Raw genomic sequence first — 26,044 nt, 5'->3', positions numbered from 1 at the left:
CAGCCCGTTAAAATGTACCCAAGATAATATTATTTGTAAAATCACGATCAGCTGTGCAGAGTTGGAAGATTTGATTGAATGTAGAGCCAAGCTAAAAAGTTGATAGAAATAAAACGATTCAGTGTATAAAAGTTCGCATAGGACTAAGATTAGTTAATGTATGGAGTCTAGAAAATATACTTGAGATAGTTTCTCTTATGAAATAGATAGCATGCGCTTTTTTGATCTGGAATATATAAAAGCTTCTCTATATACTATACGCAAACCTTTATACCAAATGTGGTGCATCTAGGTCTGATAATCTTCGTGTTATGCTAAAAGAAGACTGTCTTAAAATCGATATTTATGGATGTGATGAAAATTTAAACAAATATCGAACAATCTACAATTTTGTTTGCGTGTGTATACGAAAATATATATATTTTTTAAAATGTCGCTAGCTTTTATGGCTTTCTCCTATCGAATATATATACTTTATGGGATCGGAGACTTTTTCTTCTTCCTGCCTCTTACATACATTTGCCAAAAAAACATTTTACCCATTATTAATGTATAAATATATACATATTTTGCGCGTATAGGCAATATGTGAATTTGTATACCCTTGCAGAGGGTATTATAATTTTGTCATAAAATGTGTAACGCATTAAATTGCGACATATCTGAACCCATAAAGTATACTCTGAGTCAGCATCATCTGTCTGTTTCTATGCGAACTAGTGTTAGTTTTAAGGATATCGACTTTCTGTTGCGTGCAGTACATATGTCGGAACTGGCCTGATTGGACAACTATATCATATATAGCTGCCATAGGACGTTTGGCACTTTATAAAGATAACTTGACCAAACTCAGCATTTATTAATTTTAATATGCTTTTTACATATATGTATGCAATCAACATCGGACCACTATATAATATAGCTGCCATTGGAAAGTGGGAAAGTAGGTTCTTGTATGGCAAAATATTCTGTATTCAAAGATATTTTAATCAGACGTAGCATATACGAGTCTCACATATCTGCAAAAGGGCAATCTCCATGAAGGGCATTAAATCTTCGGCGTGCAAGATATTCAAAGTCTCTCGTTTAATTTGTTAACATTTTCCTTAGCAAATCGTTGCCTTAATTTACAAACAAAGTAAATTCAATGAATTGAATTAATTGATTTTTAACTTATGACACATTTCACAAACATTATTTGGATGCTAGTCGTAGTATTAAGTCAGAGCCCGGCAATTTCCGCTGACATCAATTGTATTTGTATCGTGTTGGGGCGCAAACTAATTTTCGACGGCACATATGAGTCTGCTGTTCGGACCATCTGTTTGGACCTCTAAAATGCACACACGGAATATATCAAAAATTCAGCGATGAGTCATTCGCGTAAAAATCAAATTAAAGGCCCCCCAGACCCAGACCCAATGCCCGAGCAAAGCAAATCGTCTGACGGTTGCGCATAGAATACACAATATATACATTTTTTTTTGGGGGGCGTTAAAAATTTGCCAGCATCATCATAAACTGACGATCAACATGATCAACGACTGGCCCCTGGTTTTACACAAAGATCAACTGAAATGTCGTCGCACCTTCTTCAGACGTGGACTTTGCCGGCGTTTTGTAGTTGATCTGATCTCTTGTACAGCCTCCGCCCTGCTCTGCATGTCGTTCTATTTTCAGTGTGCCATGAAAATTGTGACAAGAGTTGGGCACAGAAGGTGGAGGAGGGGTAGGTGGAGAAGGTAATGCTGTTTTCTTTCATTGATGCGCCCTACACCTCTACAAGGGAGAGGGGGGAGGGAAGCAGGCCAGCATTAGGCATGGAAAATCCATTGGATCTCTCAGTTTAGATTTATGCTGCTCTTCGAATTATGCTTTGTTTACCTTGAAAAAGTTTCGTTCAATTTTGACTATTTTTAGTTGCCTCTGTACTACAGCTTATATATGTATATATACATGTACATATATATGCATATATATAAGATATAGAGTTTAGCTGTGTATAGGGGCTGCGCGTTGTTTTGGTTTAATTAAAATCTGTGGGTCTTTATCGTTAGCCAAACTTTTGCGCATTGTGAATTTTTCAACATATTTCGAGTCTTTTTCTTTCTTTTTATTTTGGAAACAGCTTTCTGCGGTCTATTTTTTATATATTTTTTTCTGATTTATCGTGCGTTATGTGATTTATCTGATGTATCAGTCAGCGACAGTGTCTATTAGTTAGACGCATAAAAATCAAATTCAATTTGTTGAGAGAAATAACTTTGATAGAAAAGTGCATATGAAATTATAAATAAGTCGAACTGTTGCCTGTTATTTATTTTCTTATATTATTTAATTATTTTCAACATTTATTTCTATACTTTCCTCAATTTTTGTTGTTCTCTTTTACTTTGTATATTCTTCATTTTATTTTATTTCGTGTGATCAAGAGAAATTTTATAACTTATCTGCTTTTCTATCTTTTTTTTTCTAATTTTCTTTTTATTCATAAATATGAAGAAAAGCTGCGACTAAAAGATAGGAAAAGTATATCAAATCAATTCTTTATTATTCTTGTTCTCTATACTTAGTTTCTTTATTGTCTACTTCTTATCCTCATGATTCTCCCTCCATTAAGCTTCTCTTCTTTTAGTCTTCTCCTCTTCCTGTTTAATCCTTATTTATAGCATTTATCTCTCTTCTTCTGTCCTTTTTCTTCTCTTCTCTACACTTCTCTGTTTGCTTCTTCTCTTCTAAGCTTTGTAGTCATGTTATTAGAATTCCCAAACAGTTCAAGCATTCTCATAAAAAAGCCCGCACTTGAGCTTGTTCTTGTAAATTGAGCACTCAACTATTTAGATATGAGTAGTTAACAAGCATATCCAATCATGAGCCCTGCCCACGGATCGTACGTGCCACAGCGCCTACCCAGATTCCGAGTATCTGCGACAACGATTGTGAGAATCGTGCCAAGGTCTCAGATTGTATTCGCTTTAACTACGTGCCGTTATCAAACGTTAAAGAACCAAAGCCAACCAAACGATGGGCAAACAATCGGCCTACAATCAGCCAGGCCGAATTGTCGACCCGCCAAACAACTTGTCAAGTGTTGCCACCGCCGCCCGCGCCGCCGGCTGGCTGCTGCCCACGTTGATGCCACAATTGGTCGCATTTTCGCTTTCGGCTTGGAGCTGAGAGCCCACGCGCCCAGCTCGTTGAAAAAAAAAAATGCAGCAGCTTTTGTCTTCGGTTGCGGGTGTCAATGAGTCGCAGCTGATGCCACCTGCCACAGAGCTGGCCAGGTCAACTCTCTATGCCGGCCAATAGCTCATTTTGTGTTTCACTTATCTCTGGGCTGTCTTGTTAATGGTTGGCTCTGGTTGTGCGCTGGAGCCGCATTCTTTGGCCAGCTGCAAGTGCTCCTAGTTGGGGTCTCGGTGCCTCGGCCCCGGCCCGGCCTATTTTGGTCACGCTGTTGTTCAGCTTTTGGGCTTTTGGGTGTTGATTGATTTTTATAAACAAAACTCGCTAATGGAAAAGTCGGGTGCAACATTCTTTAGCTCAGCTTCTACATATGCAGCTACTCCGGCTGCAGTTGCAACTTTGCTGCCTGCCTGCTGGTGGCATTGCCCATATATGTGCAGCCGGCAGCCGGCAGCATGTTGCATCCATCCAGCCAGTGGCAGCAGCGTCTTCAACGCGGAGGTCGCGCTTCGCTAATATGGAAAATGAAAACAGGAAAAATGCGTTTTAGATGCGATGCGTATAGCTTTTGAGTGCATTGCGTGCTGCAACTTCGAGATGCTGCCACTGCGTCGGGCTGCGAGTGCATTTTACCTCAACTGTTGAAAGATTTATGCCACAAAATGCTCACACTCATGATTCGTACTTCATTTTATTTACAGATTTCTTAAACAAATATCAAAACGACAAGCACAAGAAGAAGAGCAAGCAGAACAGCAACTACAAAAACAAGAAGAACAACAACAACAACGAAGTAAACGCAACAACGACAACAATTAGCACGAAACTTTCTAAAACAAAAAAAGGCCCATTAACAACCATTTTTTCTACTAAAAACCAACTGCAACCATTTCAACTAAACCTGGCACTATTTTCGGCTAATGCGAATTGAGGTGAGTTTTGAATATAAACAAGTTTTTTTTCTTATTAAATAAGGGAGTTTACTTAGTTAAGCAATAGTTCTTGGCTGCTTTTGCAGTCTGTTTATATGGGGATAAGAAATGGGTAATCAGTAAAAAGGTGCAAGGTGTATTTGTAGCAGGTAGAATGGGGCATCTTTGACAGCGCAAAGTGTATAAGCTGAGTCGATCTGGACATTTATGTCTATGCGGCTGAAGAAATACCACTGCTTAAGACTTTATAACGTATGCTCAGCTATCATACTTCCCATTCAACCAAATTCTATGTTTATAAATGTTTTTAAGCATATTTCCAGGACATAAACTCTAAAGGCAGCTCATTTGTTATTTATGCTCTACGTATATAACAAGGATTACTCATATAACATAGCTATTCCCTTGATTTTTATACCCTGAACGCATTGAAAATAGTTAAAAAGGTATCATGATTTTGTGCAAATGTATGTAACAGCCGGAAGGCAGCATTTCCGATCCTAAAAAGTATATATATTCTTGAATAGAATCAATAGCCGGTTCTTTCTAGACATATCTATCTATGCAGCTGATAAAGACTGCGATCTCAGCAAGTTTTGAAGCTGGACACTTTTTTATTATATGTCTTCTGGTAGTTTATTTCCCATTTTACAAAATCTCGGATGTATTACCTGCTTTTTTGAGCATATTTCGAGAACATAAACTCTAGAGACAGCTCGTTTGTTATCTACGCTTACATATGGCATGCACAGAACAAAAGCCATTGATTTTTGGCATATGCATTAGACTGTCATATCTTCGACCTTAAGATTTCATATTTATATAACAATAAGCACAATAAAACTTTTAGCAAGTGTCTTAGAAAGTGGCTAACTTAGAAGCAGCTCAGTTGCCGCCCAAGTGAACAGATTGTCAGTATACCAACAATAAAGGTTGAATACAGGGTATCTGCTAGTCAAGCACCCACGATTAGAGCACTCTTATTATTTTTATGCCTAACATACAAATTGCGTGTAGTCCTACAAACTATAAAACACAACAAAATAAACTTACAAAGTTTACGAGCTTTTTCCTATTTGACTACCTAAGAAGTAGTTTGTTTAATGGCCGACTAACTTTGAATACCCTACTGTTATAAATTGCTGCTATGTTCGTTTCTCACACACACACAGACACAATATAATTTTCATCTAGATAAAGTTGAAATTGTAAATCAGCAAATTTGAATGCACGAACTTCTCTAATCACATTGACCCCGCATAGGCTCTGCTCAGTGGTTTTTATGGATTCAGTATATTCATTTTTTATGCCTTTGCCTCCGGCTATTTATACGAGTTTGGCAACAAATTTATTCCTTATATCTATATATATGATTTTCTTTATTTTTTGTCATCTGTTCGCAAACACACAAATAAAAATTGTGGAAATTACATAAAAGGCTCCACATTGGCGCAGCTTCGTGACATTCTGTTATCCTTTGGACGCGAACCACGCCACCCACACACAGAACCGCAGTAAAAGAAAAATAATCAGACGGGCGAGAGCAAAAAGCAAATGCTCGACCCGAAAATACCCTTCCCAAGTTGAAGGGAGTATGAACATATAGTTCTATATACTCATATAAATAGAAGTTTATGTAATGTTCGTTACATGCTGCATAGAAGTCTTGCATACCCTAAGTGACTACTAAAAGTGCGGGGTATCCAAAAAAAAAAATTTCACTTTATGCTGACTGAAGTCGAAACGAATCGGCGACAAGCTAAGATTCCTTTCGAGCATAGGACTCCTACGCACACGCGCCAACCAATACACACTCACACACACACACACACTTTTATGTGGCCAGACAAAATGGTGGCTGTGGCGCCAACAAGTCGCGCCAGTTGAGTTTTTCCATGGCGGCAGCGCTTGCTGACTTGACTGGACTTGGTCTAGAGAGGCGAAGAGGGGCGTGTGGGAGGGGGGCGGCGTAAGCTGCTATGCACACAATGTGTCAGGCGGGGGCGGGGGGCGTTGCCAACTTGTTTTATTTGATGCTTTTTCTCTCTCGTTGTGTATTTGCTGCAATTGCTGTGCATACTTTGAGGCGCAACCAATGTGGCGTATGCTTAATCTTGCTGCTATAATTAATCAATGCCGCCTTTTGGCTAATTAAAACATCAAGACGGCAGCAAAAGTTAGCAAAGAATCGAGCTGAGCTTACGCACTTATTCATTTTGCATAATATATATATAGGGGAAAAAAAATAGTCACTCGGTCCCATTTATACAACTTAGCTGAACAAACAAGAACAAGAACAAGCACAACAACAATCGCTCAGCCTCCCCCCCTTTGGGTTGTTGTACATAAGCAGCGAGACGAAGCCTGGCAGAGGTGCAGCCATTGGTGGTCCTGGCCCACCCATTGGGCGTCACAGTTGGTGGTTGTTTTTGTTGTTGTGCCCGAAAAAATATATATATGTATATGTATAAAAAGGCAAAGTGGCATGCCACACCACAACCCCTGCCCCCAGCTGTTGATCTGTGCTGCGGCTGCTGCTGCTCCCATCCCTCTTGCACGTGCAGGATTTGCCCATGATTCGGTTTCAGTCGCCGCTTGGAGCATGCGCGCCGCAGCATCCTTTGGGTCGACAGAATGTCGCCAGTTGGATTCTCATGTTGCTTACGACTTGTGGCATGAATGATGTTTGCGTCAGAAGCGCACGATGTGTCGCCGGCGTAGCACATCATTCTAGGCCTAGCCTCCGATCGGGCAGGACACGCCAGCGCTGACATCATCAACCCAGCAGCTGGAGCTGGAGCAGGAGCAGCTGGAGCTGGACCAGCCACAGTTCAAGTTCAAGTGTTTCCTCAAGCAGTTGTCACGCGTTTCTTTAGACACCGTTTTGTGCCTTGTGTTAATATAAAAAAAAAAAAAAAAAACTAAAAGTTGTTAAGTTTATTGCCCAATTCGTTATTGTTGCCTGCGCGTGCCTTTCAGTTGAGTAGTTCGTCAAAAGTGCCTTATTAAATATTAAACAATTAATAATTATTATTATTATTAACAAGTTCGCGTCTTTTGTTTGCTGCACTTGTCGTCGTGTGCCTTAAACGAGAAACTTTAAATTTTAAATGCAACTTTTGTAGCTCTAAGTAACGCTTAGATTTTTCGGCCCTAGGCTCAAAATCCAACTCTGCCACTAATTTGCCTTAGATGAAAGTTAGAAATTTATTACGAAACTCTACACGTTTTTAAACATAAAAAAAAAATATATATATATATATACCGTATATACAATATACAAGAGACCGTTTTTAGCCATTAGATGCACATTTTAAGAAAGTTATTTGTTATATTTGAAATATATTCGGAGTAGTCGCGTTTTGTAGCTACTTTTTTAACAGAGAGGCAATTTTTTGGGGAAGAGAGAGTTCTCTTTCACTCTGCTGCACTCGAGTAACTTGTTAGTCCTTAGTTTGTGTTTTTTGCCATTTCGGTTCCGTACAATTTCTTGTACAAAAACGTGCTGGACGCGTCTCCGTGCCGCCGTTTCAACACCACCACAAACGTGCCTCAGCTCGGCGAGCAGTCGCCACCAAATGGGAGTCAGTCGGTTATTTCGCGTTTGGCCTCCGATCGTCGTGCGCTGCCGTCCGTAGTCAACGATTTTTAAAATCCCTTCACCACCCCGTGCCAATGTCCACACCAAAAGAAAAAAACAAAAAACAATTACATTTTAAAAAAAAAACAACACACACCAAACACACACACGAAACACAACACACGAGCCCCGAGTGTGCCTTTATAAGCATAAGCATAAGCTATACAAAGCCATGTGCCTTTTGAAAAACTTCTCAAAATAACCGAAAAGCGCAAAATAACTATTAAAAACATTTTAAATACAATTCTTTGAAGAGCCTAAAAATGTGCACGAAGAGTAAGTAAAAAGTTTCCTTACTGGAAAAAATTTATACTTTTTTTAACTTAAGATATGTCTTACTTTCAATTTCGATTTAATTTTTCTTCTTCTTATTATTACAAGAATTTTTAAGTACACAGGAAGCTAGATATAACTTTGTTGAACTTAATAGATTTCGGTCTGAGCCTCCTTGATCAGTGATTTGTGAAGTAACTGGTTCAAATCTCTGTCTAGCGTGGTAATAGATGCAAAGATTTTATGAATTTTTGTTTAAATTGTGGAAAATTCTTATTCTATGAAATATGAATTTTAATAGTTATAATAATAATTATTTACCATGTTGTCGACGATCTCAGATTAAATTTCATATATTTTTATGCTCCATTAAATATAGATGTAAAACGAAATTTAATCATTATTAAATCCACATATACCAAATTCATTAGTCAAACGGCCCTATAAAAGAATTTTATATAATCATAGGCCATTAATGGATTTCCATACTTTTGCCATTTTGGAAAAACAACAAAATAACCAGCGACAGCTTTTTGTGAATGCCAATAAATACATTCGAAGTGCATTCACTCAGCTTCAGCGCAGTGCCAGGCAATTAATTAGTCAGAGCCATAGAAAACTTGGATGGCAGTAAATTACATCCATTAGCCGCACAGTGTGACTTCCGAGCGAAAAGTGGTTGCCAATTAGTGAGAGCTCATGCCAGCCAGGCTATAAGCTAAAGTCAGTTAAAGCTGGATACGCTATTTCATTTGCATTCGGCGGAAAATCTGCTGCTTTGCTGCTCTTGTATTTCATTAGCTACTATAAAACTGCTCTTTGGAAGCCTCAATTGAAACCTTAGTCAGCTGCAATGCTAGACCTCGTCTGCCCCCGCATCAGCCCGAAATCAGCCATAAATATATATACATATATCTAAAATGAGATATGTGCATACATAGTTGTCGCCTAGTTCCCCCATTCATTGAAATTGTTTGTCTTTTAGCTCTATGAAATCCATCTGCTTGTCCTGTCACATCCCTATTCAACATCCTGTCCCTTTTTCCTTTTTATGTCACATTGTTAGTTTTCCCCAGAAAGTGTATGTGTATGTATGTGTGTTTATTTTGAGGTTATGTTTTGGGGGAGTCTGCATGCCGTACAGTTAATTGAATTAATGGTGGGTATTGTATTACAAGCAAGAGTACTTCGTCTAGAAAAGCTAACAAGTGAAAATATGCCCATAAATAAAGCATGAAAATGTTTATATTTTATGTAGTATCATATTATTTGTTAATCTCTAGAATTTCAAACAAGAATAAAATGTATTAATTTGGCACATTTTACGCTAAATTTTGATTCAAAAAAGAAACTAAAAATATTCGACAATTGTTTATATCTGTGATACCAGATTCCATATTCGTCAAATATTCCTTAATTCATAAGTTTTCAGTCTGTACTATTCGTAACTCCCCCATTAGTCGCAAACCTGCAATATTTTACACTTTGTTCTTGAAAGTCTGTCATTATAGCATTGTATCTATCTGTATATTTCCATTAAATCTATCTGCATCTTTTGCTGTCTGTTCCGTTCGTAAATCCGACTTTAAAATCTGCACACATAATTTACAATCTATTTATATAACTATAACTTTTTCCAAGTACTTTACCAAAGTGCACAAAGTTTGATTATTTATTCAGATTCTTAATTTCGTTAAATACGTTTGCCAACTTTCCCGTGCGTAACTCCCATATTAGCATTTTATATCCTTTACCACAGAGCAAAATATTGCATGTATCCTTCAACAAACCCTGCGCACGCTCCCTCGCTGCATAAACGGGATTGCCGCGCAGCCCGTTTTTCACTCCGATCAGATTACGCCCCTGTGGCTTCCAGTTCGCTGCCCTCTGCCGCTGCGCCGCTTAAGCTGCGCAAAACGCTGGCACTTTGCCGGCTGGCGCCACTCGGTCGGGCAGTCGCCGTTGCCGGGCGTGTAAAGTCTACAACTGGAGAGTTAGAGTGAGCGAGAGCGAGAGAGAACTCTACACGCGCTCTTGGGGTTGATTCAGCTGCCTGGCTGCACCCTTTGAATAAAATGTGGGCAGCAATGCGCAGGCGGCGCGCTCTCGCTCTCTGTTTCTCTCTCACCCCAACAAACAATAAAACAGACAGCAAAACGGCGTTGACAGCGACGTCAGCGTCGCAGCATCCCCTTGGCTGGTCCAATTTTGAGGTAACCTTTTTCAGTTACGTGCCAGATTTCGTGGCCAGCAGACGTGCCTCGTTAAACAGTGCTCCATAAAACCAAGCCAAGCCGACAGACAGCCAGCCAGCCAGCCAGCCGTTGCCAATCAAGCCGCCATATGGAGCAGGCGGCTTTCTGCCATCTGGCAAAAAGTAAATTTTTAACTGTTTGCCGTGTGTGTATATACTGTGCGTGTGCATGTGTGTGGGTGCCTTGCCTCTTCTGGGCTTGTGGCCGACAGTTTTTACCGGAAATTTCAAGTGCTTCCGCATGTCTTCGTGTTAGGCGGGGGATGCGACAACCAAAACATAAGCTGTGAAAATTATCGATTTTTACATAAGAACAAAAAAAAAAACGGTATCGTGTTCCGGCCACTAACTGACACACATTGCCTGGCCACGTCTACGGACAGAGCGGCAGGATAGAAAATCAATTAGAAGCGGGCTGTGGGTGTGGGCGTGGGCGTTGGGGCGGGTATAAGGTTAGCCAGTGGAGCATTAAGTGAATTTAGCTAAAAATCCAGGCATTAATGTCGCATAAAATGGCGCAGCGGCAGCACTAGCAGCAGCCACAACAAACGACGTCGCTGTCAGCGTCGCAGTCGGCGTCGCTGCTTTTGGCATAATGACAAGCACGAGTCTGGGGGCAGCAGCGGCAGCGGGGTGGCAGGGTGTGCAGCAAGTCACCCCAAGCTACAATGGCCAGGCTTTGATTTGAGCACTGAAGTGCCCACTGTGCGAGTGTATGTGTGTGTGTACGAGTGTGTGTGCGAGTGTGTGTGTATAGAAGATTTTCATCAGCAGCGGAGCGACTTTGTCTGGTTTTTGGGTGGTGGCTGCCCCCGGCCTGGGCCTGTCCCGTCCCGGCCTGGGCCCGGCTATCTGTGCTGCTTTGGGGGTGGTTTTGGTTTTTGGTTTAGGTTTTGTGTTTCAGTTTCAGTTTCGCTTGGTGCGCTATTTATAACACTTGAACGGCCATTTATTTCATGTTTATAACGCCTGTTCTCGACTGTTTCTCTCTTTTATTTTATTTTTCTGTGCAGTGCCTTTTACAATTTGTACACCTAATACACTAAGTTTAAGCAAACGATTAAGACTAGGAGGCGGACGTGCACGTAGACGACGCAAAGATGTCCACACTGTCGCTGCGCATACAGCTGGAGGGTGGTCGGGTGACCAAGACCATACAATTCCAACCAAATACGACAGTCTTCGATGCGTGCAAAATCATACGCGATAAATTTGCCGAAGCGGTGCAGGGACAACGTAAGTAACGCCCAGCATTAGGTCACATCCAGATCCAGTTTATATAAAGCTTCTCCCTAACGATATTGCAGCTAGCGAATATGGACTCTTCATTTCGGATGAGCAGAATCAGCAGGGCGTTTGGCTAGAAGCTGGCCGCACACTGGGCTATTATATACTGCATAATCAGGATACGCTCGAATATCGACGCAAGCTCCGGACACTGCGCGTCCGCATGTTGGATGGCGCTGTCAAGACCATACTGGTCGACGACTCGCAGCCCGTTTCCCAGCTGATGGTGGTCATTTGCACAAAAATTGGCATTACCAATCACGAGGAATATGGCCTGGTGCGTGAGGATAACGAGGCGCAGAACGAAAACCTGCCGGACAATAAGTTTGGCACACTCACGCTCAAGCGCAAGTTCACCGAGAAGGATCGCGATGCCAAAATGGAAAGTTTGCGCAAGAAACTCAAAACTGACGATGAAAGTGAGTATGAGGTGGCGCCATCTGTCGGTTGGCAGCTTAACTAACTAATATATTTATCTATTTCTTTCAGTGAACTGGGTCGATGTGGGTCGCACACTGCGCGAACAGGGCATCGATGAGTCGGAGACGGTGCTGCTGCGGCGTCGCTTCTTCTTCTCGGATCAGAACATTGACTCCCGTGATCCGGTGCAGCTTAATTTGCTTTACGTGCAGGCCAGGGACGCCATTCTCGATGGCACACATCCTGTTACCCAGGACAAGGGTGAGTGTTAATACATTTCATAGTTTTTCTTTTATTTTACAAATTTTGCCGTAATTTTCTTTCAGCCTGCGAATTTGCCGGCATCCAAGTGCACATACAATTCGGGCCGCACAACGAGGCCAAGCATAAGCCCGGATTCTTGGAGTAAGTCGAGAAGCCTTTGCCAAAACTGTGCACTTTTTAACTCCTTCCATTTGCCCTTTCTCTCTACCCAGCTTGAAGGACTTTTTACCACAGTCGTATGTGCGTGTTAAAAGCATTGAGAAGAAAATCTTTGCGGAGCATAAAAAGCATTTCGAACTAACGGAAATCGATGCCAAAGTTCTGTACACCAAGACCGCCCGGGAGCTGCCCACCTATGGCGTTACCTTCTTTCTGGTCAAAGAGAAGATGAATGGCAAGAACAAGCTGGTGCCGCGTCTCTTGGGCGTTACCAAAGACTCTGTGCTGCGTCTGGATGAGCGTACCAAGGAGATTCTAATCTCCTGGCCACTGACCACAGTGCGTCGCTGGGGCGCCTCGCCGAACACCTTCACCCTGGACTTTGGCGACTATGCGAATCAATACTATTCGGTGCAAACGACAGAAGCCGAGCAAATCGTGCAGCTCATCGCGGGCTATATCGATATCATATTGAAGAAGAAACAGACCAAGGATCACTTTGGCATCGAAGGAGATGAGGGATCCACCATGGTGGAGGAGTCCGTTGCGCCATCCAAGTGAGTTTTTCTGGCTGAAAAATTGGGTCTTTTATATATTATTGTAAAAATTCTTCTGTGTTTTCAGGGCCACCTTCTTGCAACACGAAACGAATCGCGTGGAGAAGCTCAACTTGGAAAGCTTAGCGCATCCGGGCGTTATGCGGCCCTATGACGGTAAGTCTCAGGGTTTCTATTTAATATATATTTAAGATATTTGCACTTAAGCTTCAGCTTTTTACTGTAAAGTATGCTTGAGCAAGAGACCAGCAGATTTTCTTGGTGTGATTTTATTTTAGCCAAGCTGTTTTTATTTATAATTTAGACAAAAATGTGAGATAAAACAGATACAATCAAAATTGTAATATCTGAATACAAGAATTCTTTCATTTTCTTTGATATTAAATTTAGTACAAAAATACAAAACAGAAAAAAATACTTTAAGTCCAAGACTCACAAAACATTTTGAGAAAAATCTTATATAAAGACTCTAATTGTAAACTGTAGTTTTTGCTGCATTGCTTTTATTTAAGTTTTTTGTTATGCTTCAGATAATTTATGATTTCTTTCTTTTGTACACCCTCGTTTCTCTCTCTGTCTCTCGCTCGATATGGCCGACAGGTGAACGCACCTTCACTCAGAACGAAATGCAGAGCGTGCAGTATGGCGCCTTTGTGGGTCAAGTAAATCATGCTCATCAACCGCCCACGGTAAGTTCTATCCCAGAAAGACATCTGATTCCAAATGCAGCACTCGTACATTTCATTTCCTGCCATTATGTCTAAGTTGCTATTGCACCTCTTAAATCAGAATATACCCTTAAAGCACACACCTCTTAACATCTTAACTGAACTAACTTGAAAAAATTCTTTCATCTCTTAACATGCTGCGTTAATCCTTGAAACATTTAGAAAACGGTCATGAAAAGTTTCACAAAGTATGTGCCGCCCATAAAGCTATTAGAATTTTTTCTGATAATCCCTATTAATCTCGATTATGATCTCCCTATTAGACTAAGGAAGTACGCATTAGTTCTGTGAATCTGACGGAGCCGCAGCGTGCGCTGCTCGGCTATATATCCGCTGGACAGGATGTCTTAATACGCGCCGACGAGGAGCTGCGCACCAAGGTGAGTCAGCAGCAGGCCAATTAATTAGAATTTACAACTAATCATCTTTCGACTCTTTGCAGGCACCCATTCAGGAGCTGGGCAGCGATCTGCGTTCCATTGAGTGGCGCGAGAATACGCTGGACACCTCCAAGCAGGCTGTCAGCTCGCATGTGGCCACGATGAGCGCGGCTACTGCGCAGATTATCACCGCCTCGCAGCCGGATGAGGTCGATACGGAAGCCATTTCGGCATCTGTGTCCCAAATTGCCCAAACCATACCCGAGGTCACCAAGGAGGTGCGCCTGATTGCCGCCCTCATGGAGAACGATTCGAATGGCGATCAGCTGCTAGAGGCAGCGCGCAATCTGTGCAATGCCTTCAGTGATCTGCTCAAGGCCGCCGAACCGGAGAGCAAGGAGCCGCCGCAGCATTTGATTAATGCCGCCAGCCGTGTGGGCGAAGCCACCACCCATGTGCTCAGCACCATTGCCGAGGAGGAGGCGCCAGAGAATCGCGATCTGCACGATATGCTGCTGGCCCTGGCCAAGGCGGTGGCCAATACGACAGCCGCCCTGGTTCTGCGTGCCAAGAACATCGCCGCCAGCTGTGAGGACGATCAGGCGCGCAATCGCGTCATTGGAGCAGCTAGCCAGTGCGCACTGGCCACCAGTCAGCTGGTGGCCTGCGCCAAGGTGGTGGCTCCCACCCTGCACAATGCTGCCTGTCGGGAGCAGCTGGAGGCGGCGGCCAGAAACGTGGCCCGAGCGGTCAACTCGCTCTGCGAGGTCTGCAACGAGGCGAGCAACGATCCCAAGCTGAAGGCCGATCTGCTGGACGCGGCACGCGATGTCTCCAAGAGTCTCACGGAGATGCTGGAGCATGTGAAGCTAAGCACACGCGAGCATGCGAATCGCACCAGTCAGGAGCTGAGTCCCGTCGAGAATGTCATCATTGGCACCGACGTTTTGGTGTCCACCAATGATCCCCAGGAAATGGTACGCCATGCGCGCACTCTGGGCCAGACGACAGCACAGCTCATCCAGAGTATCAAGGGCGAGGCCGATCAGCAGGAGGATGCGGACATGCAGCGGCGTCTGCTGTCGGCCGCCAAGCAGCTGGCTGATGCCACCGCCAAGCTAGTGGAGGCGGCACGACTCTGCTCCTCCAATCCACATGACTCGGACAATCAAAATGCGCTGCGTCGTGCTGCCGAGGAGCTGCGCGAGATTACCACCAGCACTGCCAATACGCCGGCCATGAAACGTGGTCTCATCCAGCGGCTCGAGTTCCACTCAAAGCTGGCCGCCTCGGCGGCTACCCAGTGCATCTCGGCCGCCCAGAATGCGGTGCAGCACAGCCAGGATCATCAGACCAAGGAGTCACTGCTGCAGGATTGCAAACGCGTCGCAGACACCATACCACGGTTGGTCACATCGCTGAAGACCACGCGCGCCCAGCCAGACGATGCACACGCCCAGCTGAATCTTATCGAGGCGGCGGAACAGTTCATCGAGCCCGCCCTTCAAGTATCCAAATCCTCACGTGCCCTGCGTCCAACGGTAACGGATATACCCTCTGCCGCGCAGCTGTCCAAGAGTGCATTGCACCTGGGCCAGACTGTTTCGGAGCTGCATTCGGTGGCGCAGCGGGCACGCGATGCCTGCGGTGGTCAGGAGCTGGAGTCGGCATTGGAGGCGGTGCGCAAGCTGCACCATGTGCTGGACGATACGCGCCAGGCAGCCCTGGCGGGTCAACTGCGTCCGCTGCCCGGCGAGACGGTAGAGAACACCGCCGATGAGCTGCGCAAATCGGCTAAGAATGTGGGCATTGCGCTGAGCCAGTTGCTCAGCTCCGTGCTGCAGGGACAACGCAGCTATGCAGGCGCCGCCGGACGGGACACGGCTCTGGCCCTGGGCGACTTTACCAAGAGTGTGCATGGCGTGGCGGCGACCACACAGAATCCGGCCATAATTGAATGCGCCGATGATGTGGTTACCAGCTCCGCACAGCTGATTGAGCAGGCGCAGCGCACGCTGCAGGGCATCTCCGATCCACAGGCGCTGACCCAAGCGGGACGCGATGTGACAGGTGCCCTTTCACGCACTGTCGACTGCATACCCGGCCAGCGTGAGGTGGACGCCGCGCTGCGCAATGTTAGCGAGCTCAGCGAGATTCTGTCCGTGAGCGAATTCCCGCCCTCGAACCGACCCTATGCCGAGCTGCAGTCCGAGCTGAAGCAGGTGGCCGAGCAGCTGAGCAGCGCCGGCGGCCAGATTGTCCAATCGTATGCCAGCCCCGCCCTGCTGGCCGACAGCAGCCAAAACTTTGCGGCCAACTACAGGGATCTGTTGTCGGTGAGCATGCAGATGGCGGGACAGACCCAAACGGATGAGCCCGTGCGCTCGCAGATGATTGACTGCCTGCGCAATGTGTCGACGCAATCGTGTTCGCTGCTCTCCACGGCCAAGTCCATTGCCGCCGATCCTGGCCAGCCGAATGCCAAGAATCTGCTGCATGCCGCCGCCCGAAGCGTTACGGAGAGCATCAATCAGCTGGTGGATGCCAGCATCCAGTCGGCGCCGGGCCAAAAGGAGTGCGACAATGCAATGCGCAACATTGAGGCACTGCGTCTGATGCTCGACTATCCGCACGAGCCGATCAACGAGATGGGCTACTTTGATTGCGTGGAACAGGCGACCGCCAAGTCGCGCAACCTGGGCTATGCCATCTCCGAGATGATCAACAATGCCAAGCAGTCGCAGCACGTGGAGTTTAGTCAGTCGGTGAACAATGTCAACGACTCCATACAGGGTCTGATGGAGAGCTCCTCGCAGGCGGCCTATCTCATTGGCGTCTCGCATCCCAGCAGTGTGGCCGGGCGGCCCGGCATCATTGACCAGGCGCAGCTGACGTGGGCATATCAGGGCATTCGACAGCATTGCGACATTGTGAGCAGCGCCCAATCGGGCAAGCCGCAGATGATCTCGGCTCTGACGGTGATTGCCAAGCACACGAGCTATCTGTGCTCCATTTGCCGGCAGGCGAGCATGAACACCAACAATCCGGTGGCCAAGAACGAATTCATTGTGCTGGCCAAGCGGGTGGCCACCGCGACATCGGATCTTGTGCAGGACATCAAAGCGATTGAGGAGAATCCCGCGAGCGGCAGTCGAGATCGACTTGTCGAGCCGCTGCTGGATGCCGTCAAGGCAGTGCGTCAATATGCCTCCAGTCCGGAGTTTATATCGATTCCGGCCAAAATCTCTGCCGAGGGTCGCAAGGCGCAGGAGCCAGTCATTCAGGCTGGACGCGGTGTTATCGATGGCGTCGTCGAGATGGTCAAGGCGGCCAAATCGCTGGCCTTGTCCCCGGACAATCCGCCCGTGTGGCAGCAGCTCTCCATGCACTCCACGCCCGTCTCCGAGTCCGTCAAGCGTCTCGTGGACAACATACGCGACAAGGCGCCCGGCCAGGCCCAATGTGAGCAGGTGCTGCACACCCTGGGCACCTGCACCCGCGAGCTGGACAGCTGCGCCCTGGCCGCCAATGCTCAGGGCCTGAGCCGTCGTCGGGACAACAATCTGCATGGGTTCAGTGGCCAAACGATGAACTCGGCCGCGGAGCTGTTGGACAAATTGGAGCCCATACGCGTCGCGGGCAAGAACAATGCCGAGCAGCTGGGCCATGCTGTGGGCGAGATCTCGCGCTATGTGGTGCCCATGGTGAATGGCGCCATTGGCGCCTGCACCCACATCGTGCACAGCCAGCAGCAGATGTCGCTGATCAATCAGACCAAGTCGGTGGTCGAGAGCGCCATTACCCTGGTGCAATCGGCCAAGGACTCGGCGGGTAATCCGCGTGCCACACACGCCCACCCGCGCCTCGACGAGGCCATCGATGGCACACGGGAGGCCATCCAGGAGCTACAGCAAGCCGTGGAGAAGATCAATGCCGAGACTGGCATTGTCACTGGCCTCATGGAGCAGGTGAATCGCGCCATAACGCGGCTCACGGACAAGCGACAGTCGCTGCTGAACGCCTCCTACTCGGACACCTTTGTGGACTACCAGACGCGCATGGTGGCCACGGCCAAGGAGATTGCTCGCCTGGGCAACGAGATGAACGCCAAGAGCAGCGTGGAGCCCGCGGCTCTGCCCCAGCTGGCCGTCGAAATGACCCAGCACTACCAGCTTCTCACCCAGGACTCGGTGGGTGCCAGCACGACGACCACCTCGCCGGATGTGGCCATGCGCATACGCAACACAGTCATTGATTTGGGTCGTTCGGTTAGCTCCATGATTCAGTCCTCTGCCGGCGGCGCCAGTCCACACGATGCCAGCGCCCTGAAGCAGATTTCCAACAATGCTCGCGAGGTATCCGAGAAGGTGGCCCAGGTGCTGGCCGCCCTGCAAGCTGGCTCTCGCGGCACCCAGGCCTGCATCAATGCTGCCCACACCGTATCCGGCATCATTGGTGATCTGGACACGACCATTATGTTTGCCACGGCGGGCACACTGCACTCGGATGGCGATGGCAGTTTTGCGGATCATCGAGAACACATTTTGCAGACCGCCAAGGCTCTGGTGGAGGACACCAAGGTGCTGGTAACCGGCGCCGCCGGCACACAAGATCAGTTGGCCAATGCGGCACAGAATGCCGTCTCAACCATTAGTGAGTAATCAGTAAAACCTTCATCCCATGCTCAATGTTCATGTTGTTGTTCTTGTTTTCTTGCCTGCAGCTCAACTTGCGGAGGCTGTTAAGCGCGGTGCCTGCTCCTTGGGCTCCTCGCAGCCCGACTCGCAGGTTATGGTCATCAATGCTGTCAAGGATGTCGCTTCGGCTCTGGGCGATTTGATCAACTGCACCAAACTGGCTTCGGGCAAGCCCATACACGATCCCTCTATGCAGGGTCTCAAGGAGAGCGCCAGGGTATGTTCAAGTCCTTTTCTTTATACTTTTCCCTACGTCTCTTCATCTCTCTAGTTTTTTAATACTCTCTCTCTATGCTGTAAAGCTTTCGTTGTTGTGGCTTTTTTTTATTAGTGTGTAATATTTACAGTTTTTTTTATTCCTGGTAATTTTGTAACTGTAACTGACTTTAATGTGGTTATGGTAACTATTTTTTTGCTACTTTTTTAGAACAGATTTGAGCGACAAACGTACGGGATATGATTTTGGGGGGGCCTATTAAATAGTAGGAAGAATTAAATTGGAAATAAAGAAAAGGTCTTGAAACTATTCGAATAATTAAATTGAAAAGAAGAACAGATCTTTCACTTACAAAAGTAAAACATAGTACATACAAGAGTATAAACAGTTAATTGCTCTGAGCTTGTAATTCCCAATCGGATTAAGTTTTGACTAAGCCAAGTCGAACAGTTCGAGCTCTTTTTTTCTCAGCTTCTCAGACTTTGGTTCTTAGGACTTTTTTTTTATTCCTGTGTGCATTGTCTATTTTGAAGCTATTTTAGAGACCCTCACGTACACACAGGCATATACGCATACATAAGTGTTGTTTGTGGCATTTAGAATACAGTGCTCGCTCGGCAATTAGAACCAGAACTTATAATCATTGTAAATTTAAGATACTTTGCAATTATAGATTGTTTATTTATTTCTATAGTTTTTCATATTTTTCGACTATTTTAACTAAAACGTTCTAATTAGCGAGCGACTACTGTTTAAGAGTAAATACATTTTTAAACAAAAACTGGCTTTGGCACTTACACATATACCACAAAAAAAATGTACTTATAAGAAAACCCCTATAAAAACAATAGAATATTTAATACCACTTTGCTTTGCACCAATCGAGTCCAAACGAGCGCTAGTCGTCTCACCTCCGGCTCAATTTCAAACTCACCTGCTGCTCTTCAGAGCTTTTGTTGCTGCTGCTGCTGGCGCTTTACGTTTATTATCTTAAATGTTATTAATAATTTTCAATGTTTAACCCCACAAACACACACACACACTCGCATACTCTCCAACATTCATGTGTACAAGTGTATAAACAGCCCCCAACAACAATTGAATCACGAAACACAATTTTCTCATCCCGCCGTTGTCAGCTCTAACTGTTTGGTCAACCACCCGCCCTTCTGCCCGCTGCTCTGCATGCATTTGCTGCGCTCTCTCGCTCTCTCTCTCTCTCTTTCTTGCTCCCCCCACTCTCTTTGTCGATCCACCACCACCCACTCAAACAACTCACAGAACCACCCTCCCACACACACACACATTTGTAAAAAGCAAACAATGAAAAAAAAATCCATAAATTTTTGTATATTTTCGTTTTCGTTTTTTTTGCTAATTTGTGCGCGTTCGACGTCTCTGCTCTTCTCTCTCTTCCCATACACACACACACATATATACATATACATAAAAAAACAACAACAATCTCTCATGAACTGTACAAATACGCAAATCGTACTCAAAAATCGCTCTCCACGCTCTCTTCATGCGCTGCGCTCGCTGTGGAATATATATGTACATATATATATACGCAACCTATCGAATCGAACATGCATCAATATCAAAATCGAATTCGATATCGATATCAACCATATTTCGAAAACAAACAACAATGCAGACGCTTCAAGATGTTTGCCAATCGGCTGCCAGCGCCCATTCAGAAACTAACACACACACACGCCCCCCGCAGCAGCAGCGGCAGCAGCAATCGGCAATGGAATCATGAGCCATTTAGGGGGAAGGGGGCGTGCCCCCCACTACAATTTGGAAACGAAATTGACGAAATTCTTTCTTAAACATAAACATTAATCATTGCACAAAACAAGAAAAAAACGAAACAAACAATATTATTCCAAACATTTTTGTCACTATGAAAACCTTGTAAAATTTGTGGATGCTATAGGAGAGTATACTTGGAGAGTATATATATATATATATATATATCGGTGTATATGTATAGCTAGATCAAATTATAATTTGTTTGACCTTGCGAACGATTTATTGGCCCCATGTTGTTAGGTTAATGATACGAATTATAGAAGACAGATTCACTCTTTTCTCACTGGGCATGGGCTTATCGAAATTCAAAATATTAGAAACTGACAAACCAATCGCATGAAATCCAAAAAGTTATCTATATCATCCATATATTTTGAATTAGAGCTTTAATGAGCCTTGAAGCGGATCGGGATGAAATTTAACTGAAATTGCACCTATATTTTCCACGCTTGGCCGTGGATTTAAAAAAAAGAGTTTTTGATCGAATTTAAAAAGAATTTAGAACCTCTTTGCCAAAGTTTCGTATATTCTTATTCATACTTGAAGCTTGAATTTTGAAAATTCGTGCTGAAATTCAACTTTTGAGCGAACAACCTGAATTTCGTATATTCTTATTAATACTTGAAGCTTGAATTTCGCAAATTCCTTTTATATTGTGCGACTACATCCCCAAAGAAAGCTGTGGCTTACCAGGTGACAACCGGGCAGAAGTTCTGCCTACACTTGTATCCATATTTGTTGCTCTCCATAGCATCTACAAGTTGTTCTCTTTTTGTCGATTGTTATAGTCCCTGAAAATGAATGTTGTTTAGAAGACTTATTATAATCATTATTTGTCTTATTCTTGAATAAAATTTTAATTGCTCGTAAAGTCATGTTGTTCATTTCAATTACATTTATTGGAATATAGTTTAATATGCAGAGTGCCAAAGCCATCCAAAAGTAGTCGTATTACTTGTAGCTCTTAATTTGTAGTGTGTAGTTTCTAGAGTTTACATTTAAGTTAATTCTACTTTATCATGATCTGTTCCCTCTATAAAACTAAAGATTAATCCCAAACATTTCTGTCCAACAACACCAAAAACACTTTGTTATTGCGTTTAGGTCATGGTCCTGAATGTCTCCTCGCTGCTGAAGACCGTCAAAGCTGTGGAGGATGAGCACACGCGCGGCACACGTGCCATGGAGGCCACTGTGGAGGCCATTTCACAGGAGATGCGCGTGAGTAAAAGTTGTTCCTTTCTCAAAGGAACTCCACGCTAGAGCTTGTATTTATTCTGACTTTCATTTGCAGGCCATGCAGACACCGCCGCCCGTGGGCAGCGCTCAGATGGGACCCGAGGACTTGATACGCGTCACCATGAATGTAACAGCTGCCACTGCAAAGGCTGTCGCCGCCGGCACCTCCAATCTGCAGGCGGACATTGTGGCCGCGGCCAATTTGGGTCGTCGCGCCATCTCGGACATGCTGATCGTTTGCCGTTCCGTTGCCTGGAACTGTGCCGAGACGGATGAGCTGCGTGTGCGCACACTGGAGGCGGGCACCGCTGTCGCCGAATCCTACAGAGAGCTGCTCAATGGCATTTTGCACAATTGCAGCGCCGACGATCGCATGCACTTCTCGCGACGCGTTGCCAAGTGCGTCACAGATCTGGTGGCGATGGCGCGTCTGCTGAAGGGCTCCGACTGGATAGATCCGGAGGATCCCACGGTCATAGCCGAAAACGAGCTGCTCGGCGCTGCGGCCTCCATCGATGCCGCTGCCAAGAAGCTGGCCTCGTTGCGACCACGTCGCCAGGCGGATGTCAAGGTGAGCTGAGCCCCAGGACTCGGAGTACTTAGCTAGTTGTTAATGGTGTTTGTGAATTGTGAATTGAAACTAACTCAACTGCTCGACTCCACACTCAGTTGTCATCAGTTTAACTCATCTCGAAAGGCTCGTTTAAAACCAAATCAACCAAATCAAACTACCCCCCACTCATCTAATGATTCCAGTGAGATATGTTTGATATTCTTGGTTGTTACATTCAAAAGTTCACCCAGGAATCAAACATATTATTACTGTGATTGTTGAAACTCTACTAAACCAACCAAAACCAAAAACCAAATCAAATAACTAAACTTAACTCAAATGGTGTTTGCTTCTCTTAATCTAATCTAATCCTAATTGAGCTCCAAATGGATAACATTTCTCTAACCGCATTGCTTTCCATTCACAGATCGAGCTGGATGAGAACATGAAGTTCGATGAGATGATCCTGGAGGCAGCCAAGGGCATCATGGCCGCCTCTGCTGCTTTGGTGCGCGCTGCCAATGCCGCTCAGCGTGAGCTCATTGATCAGGGCAAGGTGGCACGGCGTCCGTTGACCAGCTCCGATGATGGTCAGTGGTCGGAGGGTCTGATTTCAGCCGCCCGTTTGGTGGCTGCAGCCACACACAGCTTGGTGGAGGCCGCACAGAATTTGGTGCGCGGCGTCGGCACCGAGGAGATGCTCATCTCGACGGCCAAACAGGTGGCTGCCTCCACAGCGCAATTGCTGATTGCCTGCAAAGTCAAATCTAATCCCAACTCGGAGGCGGGACGTCGCCTGCAGGCAGCTGGCAATGCAGTCATCAAATCCACCGACAATCTGGTGCATGCCGCACAACAAGGCCTCGAGGCGGAGGAGGAGCATTCGTTGAAGATCAACACATCCATGGTGGACGGCATGGCGCAGGAGATCAATGCACGCTCCGCTGTGCTGCGCAAGGAGAAGGAGCTGGAGGAGGCGCGCCAGCGTCTCAAGCATGTGCGCCAGGCGCAGCGTTATGCCAAGAATACCCAAGGCTTCACCACCGACGAGAGCGACACGGAGTATGCCTACGGCACGCTCAACAGGAGCCAGAACAATGTATGAACAGGTTATCCTTTATCTCTTAGTTTTAGTTTAGACTGTGCACCAACGAATTGGCATTGATTTAACTGATGAAATTGTCACCTGGTGTCGGCATCGATTTAGCTGTAGCTGTAGATTTAACTACTCTAACCCTAATCTGTCTAACCAACCGAATCTTTGTCTCTTGCTAACCTTTAACAGACTCTGGGTCGTGGAGGCGCTTACTGCAGCTCGGGCGATATGTCCAGCCCGTCCAACTACTACGCTGGCTCTGACTTGGCCGCCGGCAGTCAGCAGAAACATCATTATAATTATGCCAGCCCGCAGCCACAGCATTTCCATCATCCGGGCGCAGTTTCGCCGCCGCCATCCAATTACGCGGCCATGGATGATGCCAATGGAGATTTTCCGCCGCCACCGCCGCCGTTATCGACGACCATTTCAAATATGCAAACGGCCACGTCCGGTCATAGTTTTCGCTCTAATCCCAAACTAACCGCCAATGCTGTGCCACGCCCCTACCCTGGCAGTCCAGTGGCTGGTGCGGCGGGCAGCAACGGCTTCACAACCACCACATCTGCATCGGGCACACCCACTAACGCCAACTACCAGCAGCAGCATAGCTTTGAAACGTCCAGCCTTAAAACACAGAACTCCTCAACGTCCGCGCCCGTTGTGCCACCACCGCCACCACAGAAGCCGACGGTGAATCGCAATCTGGAGGCCTGTGTCCAGGATCTGCATGACAAAACGTTCGGCCAGGGCGGCGTGGTTCAGCTGACCGGCGGCAATGCCTATCCCGGCCAGAACTACGAGGGCTACACGTCCAGGTAAGTCAATTGCTTAGACACAACTAGTCCAAACGCTAATCCTTTGCCCGCTCCTCAGCAGATACGAGACGCGCAACTTTGACAAGTCAGCCAACGATAGCGGCGGCAGCGGCAGTGAACTGGGCCTGACCAAGCCTGGCCTGGAGTCGAGCTTCTCTCAGATGACGCTCAACACAGATGGCGGCAAGCTAAGCATTGTGGATCAGGGCTCTGAGCGTCTCACCTCAATGACGCAGCGCGTCATGGAGCGCAAATCGTTTACGACAACAACAGAGTCGCGTTCCGAGACGAAGACGGAGAAGCACAGTTTTCGACTGGAATAAGCAATAGGAGCAGAAGCAGGAGCTGGACCTGCAGTCGAAACTAAACGAAGAAGTTTGCCAAATGTGCTTTTAACATTTATATGCATACTAATAGTAATAATTTAACATTAGAATATAATTAGCCACTAGCGTTAATATGTCTATATATACACACGCCACACAAATACCCCATATACACACACACACACAATCACACCCTAAATGTATCGTTATAATCGCTTTTACTTTCAATTTCGGTTCTTCTTTTATAACTATCCAATCTTCTTGTGTATATTTGTTGTGCTTTTGAACGTGTCTATCTGCCAATTTATTGCCAATTTCTTAACACACTCAGAAACATAAACTGAACCCTATATTAAAAGAAAAAACAAATACTTTGTACTAATCAAATCAAATTTATTCTTAAACTGTAACCAAAATAACTAAAAGCAAATTGGGTTCATCGATTTAATGTTAATTCAATGCAATTTATTACCGTGCACTTAAAAACTAAATATTTTAAATCGAGAATTATAATTAACGCGATTTTAGTTAATTCAATTCACATTTGTTGTTCACATAACGTTTAGTTCTTATAAACCATCTATGTACGTAAACAATGTTTTATGTTCTTCTATAAAAGGATATTCTTGCTCTGTAATTTCGTTTTGTATATACGAGTACCTATGTGAGCCGTCGTGTATACGTAATTGCATATTTTAATTGTGTATTTTTTGTAAATTAATAAAAACAATATTTTAACAATACATGCGAAAGAGTTTTCTTTGTAGCTAAAACTTGGCTAAAAGGAAAAACCTTTCGTATTTATTATTTTGCTAGGACTGCTAGGAAATCGACTTAAATTTTGATGTCTGAAGCTAACTGGAGTAAAATCTATTTTTCTAAGGGAAAAACATTTCAAAAATAACGTGATTTTTTGTTTGGCGGTTGCGGGATGAATTTGATAGCAAATTCAAATTTAACGACTCAATATGCCCCTTTTGGGTATGCAACGATTTTTTTCAACCGGCGTTTTTCGTCTACCTGCTGTGCATTTCTGTTCGCCTGGTATTTCAGCTGAGTTTTATAGAAATTTTGTGCGCCTCATTCAAATTTTTAATTTTTTTATGTACAAGGACGATTTTTATGTCCTTTTGCCAATCAATAGACCTGGTCAATACAATTAGTTTGACACAGGATTCGTCAGGATCCGCAAGGATATAG

General features: G+C 45.1%; 1 protein-coding gene and 1 long non-coding RNA gene across 6 annotated transcripts in view; one reads left to right on the top strand and one right to left on the bottom strand.

Annotated features, from left to right (window-relative positions):
• Window positions 1-25,587, top strand: part of rhea (Talin_middle and talin-RS domain-containing protein rhea) — a 34,451-nt gene extending 8,864 nt beyond the window's left edge. For 2 of the 5 annotated variants that reach the window (XM_064688365.1, XM_064688366.1), the window contains exons 2-17: window positions 3,888-4,118; window positions 11,299-11,521; window positions 11,593-11,991; window positions 12,062-12,253; window positions 12,319-12,397; window positions 12,469-12,972; window positions 13,040-13,128; window positions 13,573-13,661; window positions 13,964-14,080; window positions 14,143-18,733; window positions 18,804-18,994; window positions 21,917-22,033; window positions 22,107-22,622; window positions 23,032-23,703; window positions 23,890-24,518; window positions 24,577-25,587. In XM_064688365.1, the coding sequence (XP_064544435.1) occupies window positions 11,386-11,521; window positions 11,593-11,991; window positions 12,062-12,253; window positions 12,319-12,397; window positions 12,469-12,972; window positions 13,040-13,128; window positions 13,573-13,661; window positions 13,964-14,080; window positions 14,143-18,733; window positions 18,804-18,994; window positions 21,917-22,033; window positions 22,107-22,622; window positions 23,032-23,703; window positions 23,890-24,518; window positions 24,577-24,841 (8,586 nt within the window). In that variant the 5' untranslated portion in view covers window positions 3,888-4,118; window positions 11,299-11,385 and the 3' untranslated portion in view covers window positions 24,842-25,587. Of the gene's footprint in view, window positions 1-3,887; window positions 4,119-11,298; window positions 11,522-11,592; window positions 11,992-12,061; window positions 12,254-12,318; window positions 12,398-12,468; window positions 12,973-13,039; window positions 13,129-13,572; window positions 13,662-13,862; window positions 13,889-13,963; window positions 14,081-14,142; window positions 18,734-18,803; window positions 18,995-20,651; window positions 20,778-21,916; window positions 22,034-22,106; window positions 22,623-23,031; window positions 23,704-23,889; window positions 24,519-24,576 lie in introns of those variants that run through there. The other 3 variants (XM_064688367.1, XM_064688369.1, XR_010436942.1) reach the window with 3 other exon arrangements.
• Window positions 9,663-10,569, bottom strand: LOC135432618 (uncharacterized). Its single transcript, XR_010436936.1, has 2 exons — window positions 10,505-10,569; window positions 9,663-10,398 (listed from the first exon to the last, which is right to left on the bottom strand). It is a non-coding gene; the product is annotated as an uncharacterized LOC135432618 (long non-coding RNA).
• Window positions 25,588-26,044: the final 457 nt, after the last annotated feature.

This window comes from Drosophila montana, unplaced genomic scaffold (genome assembly GCF_035044405.1).
Source record: "Drosophila montana isolate Dmon_TW-CO22-7 unplaced genomic scaffold, ASM3504440v1 contig_3207_1, whole genome shotgun sequence".
Lineage (NCBI taxonomy): Eukaryota > Metazoa > Arthropoda > Insecta > Diptera > Drosophilidae > Drosophila > Drosophila montana.
Note: the sequence above shows the minus strand (reverse complement) of the source record. Positions and strands in the feature narration are given on the sequence as shown.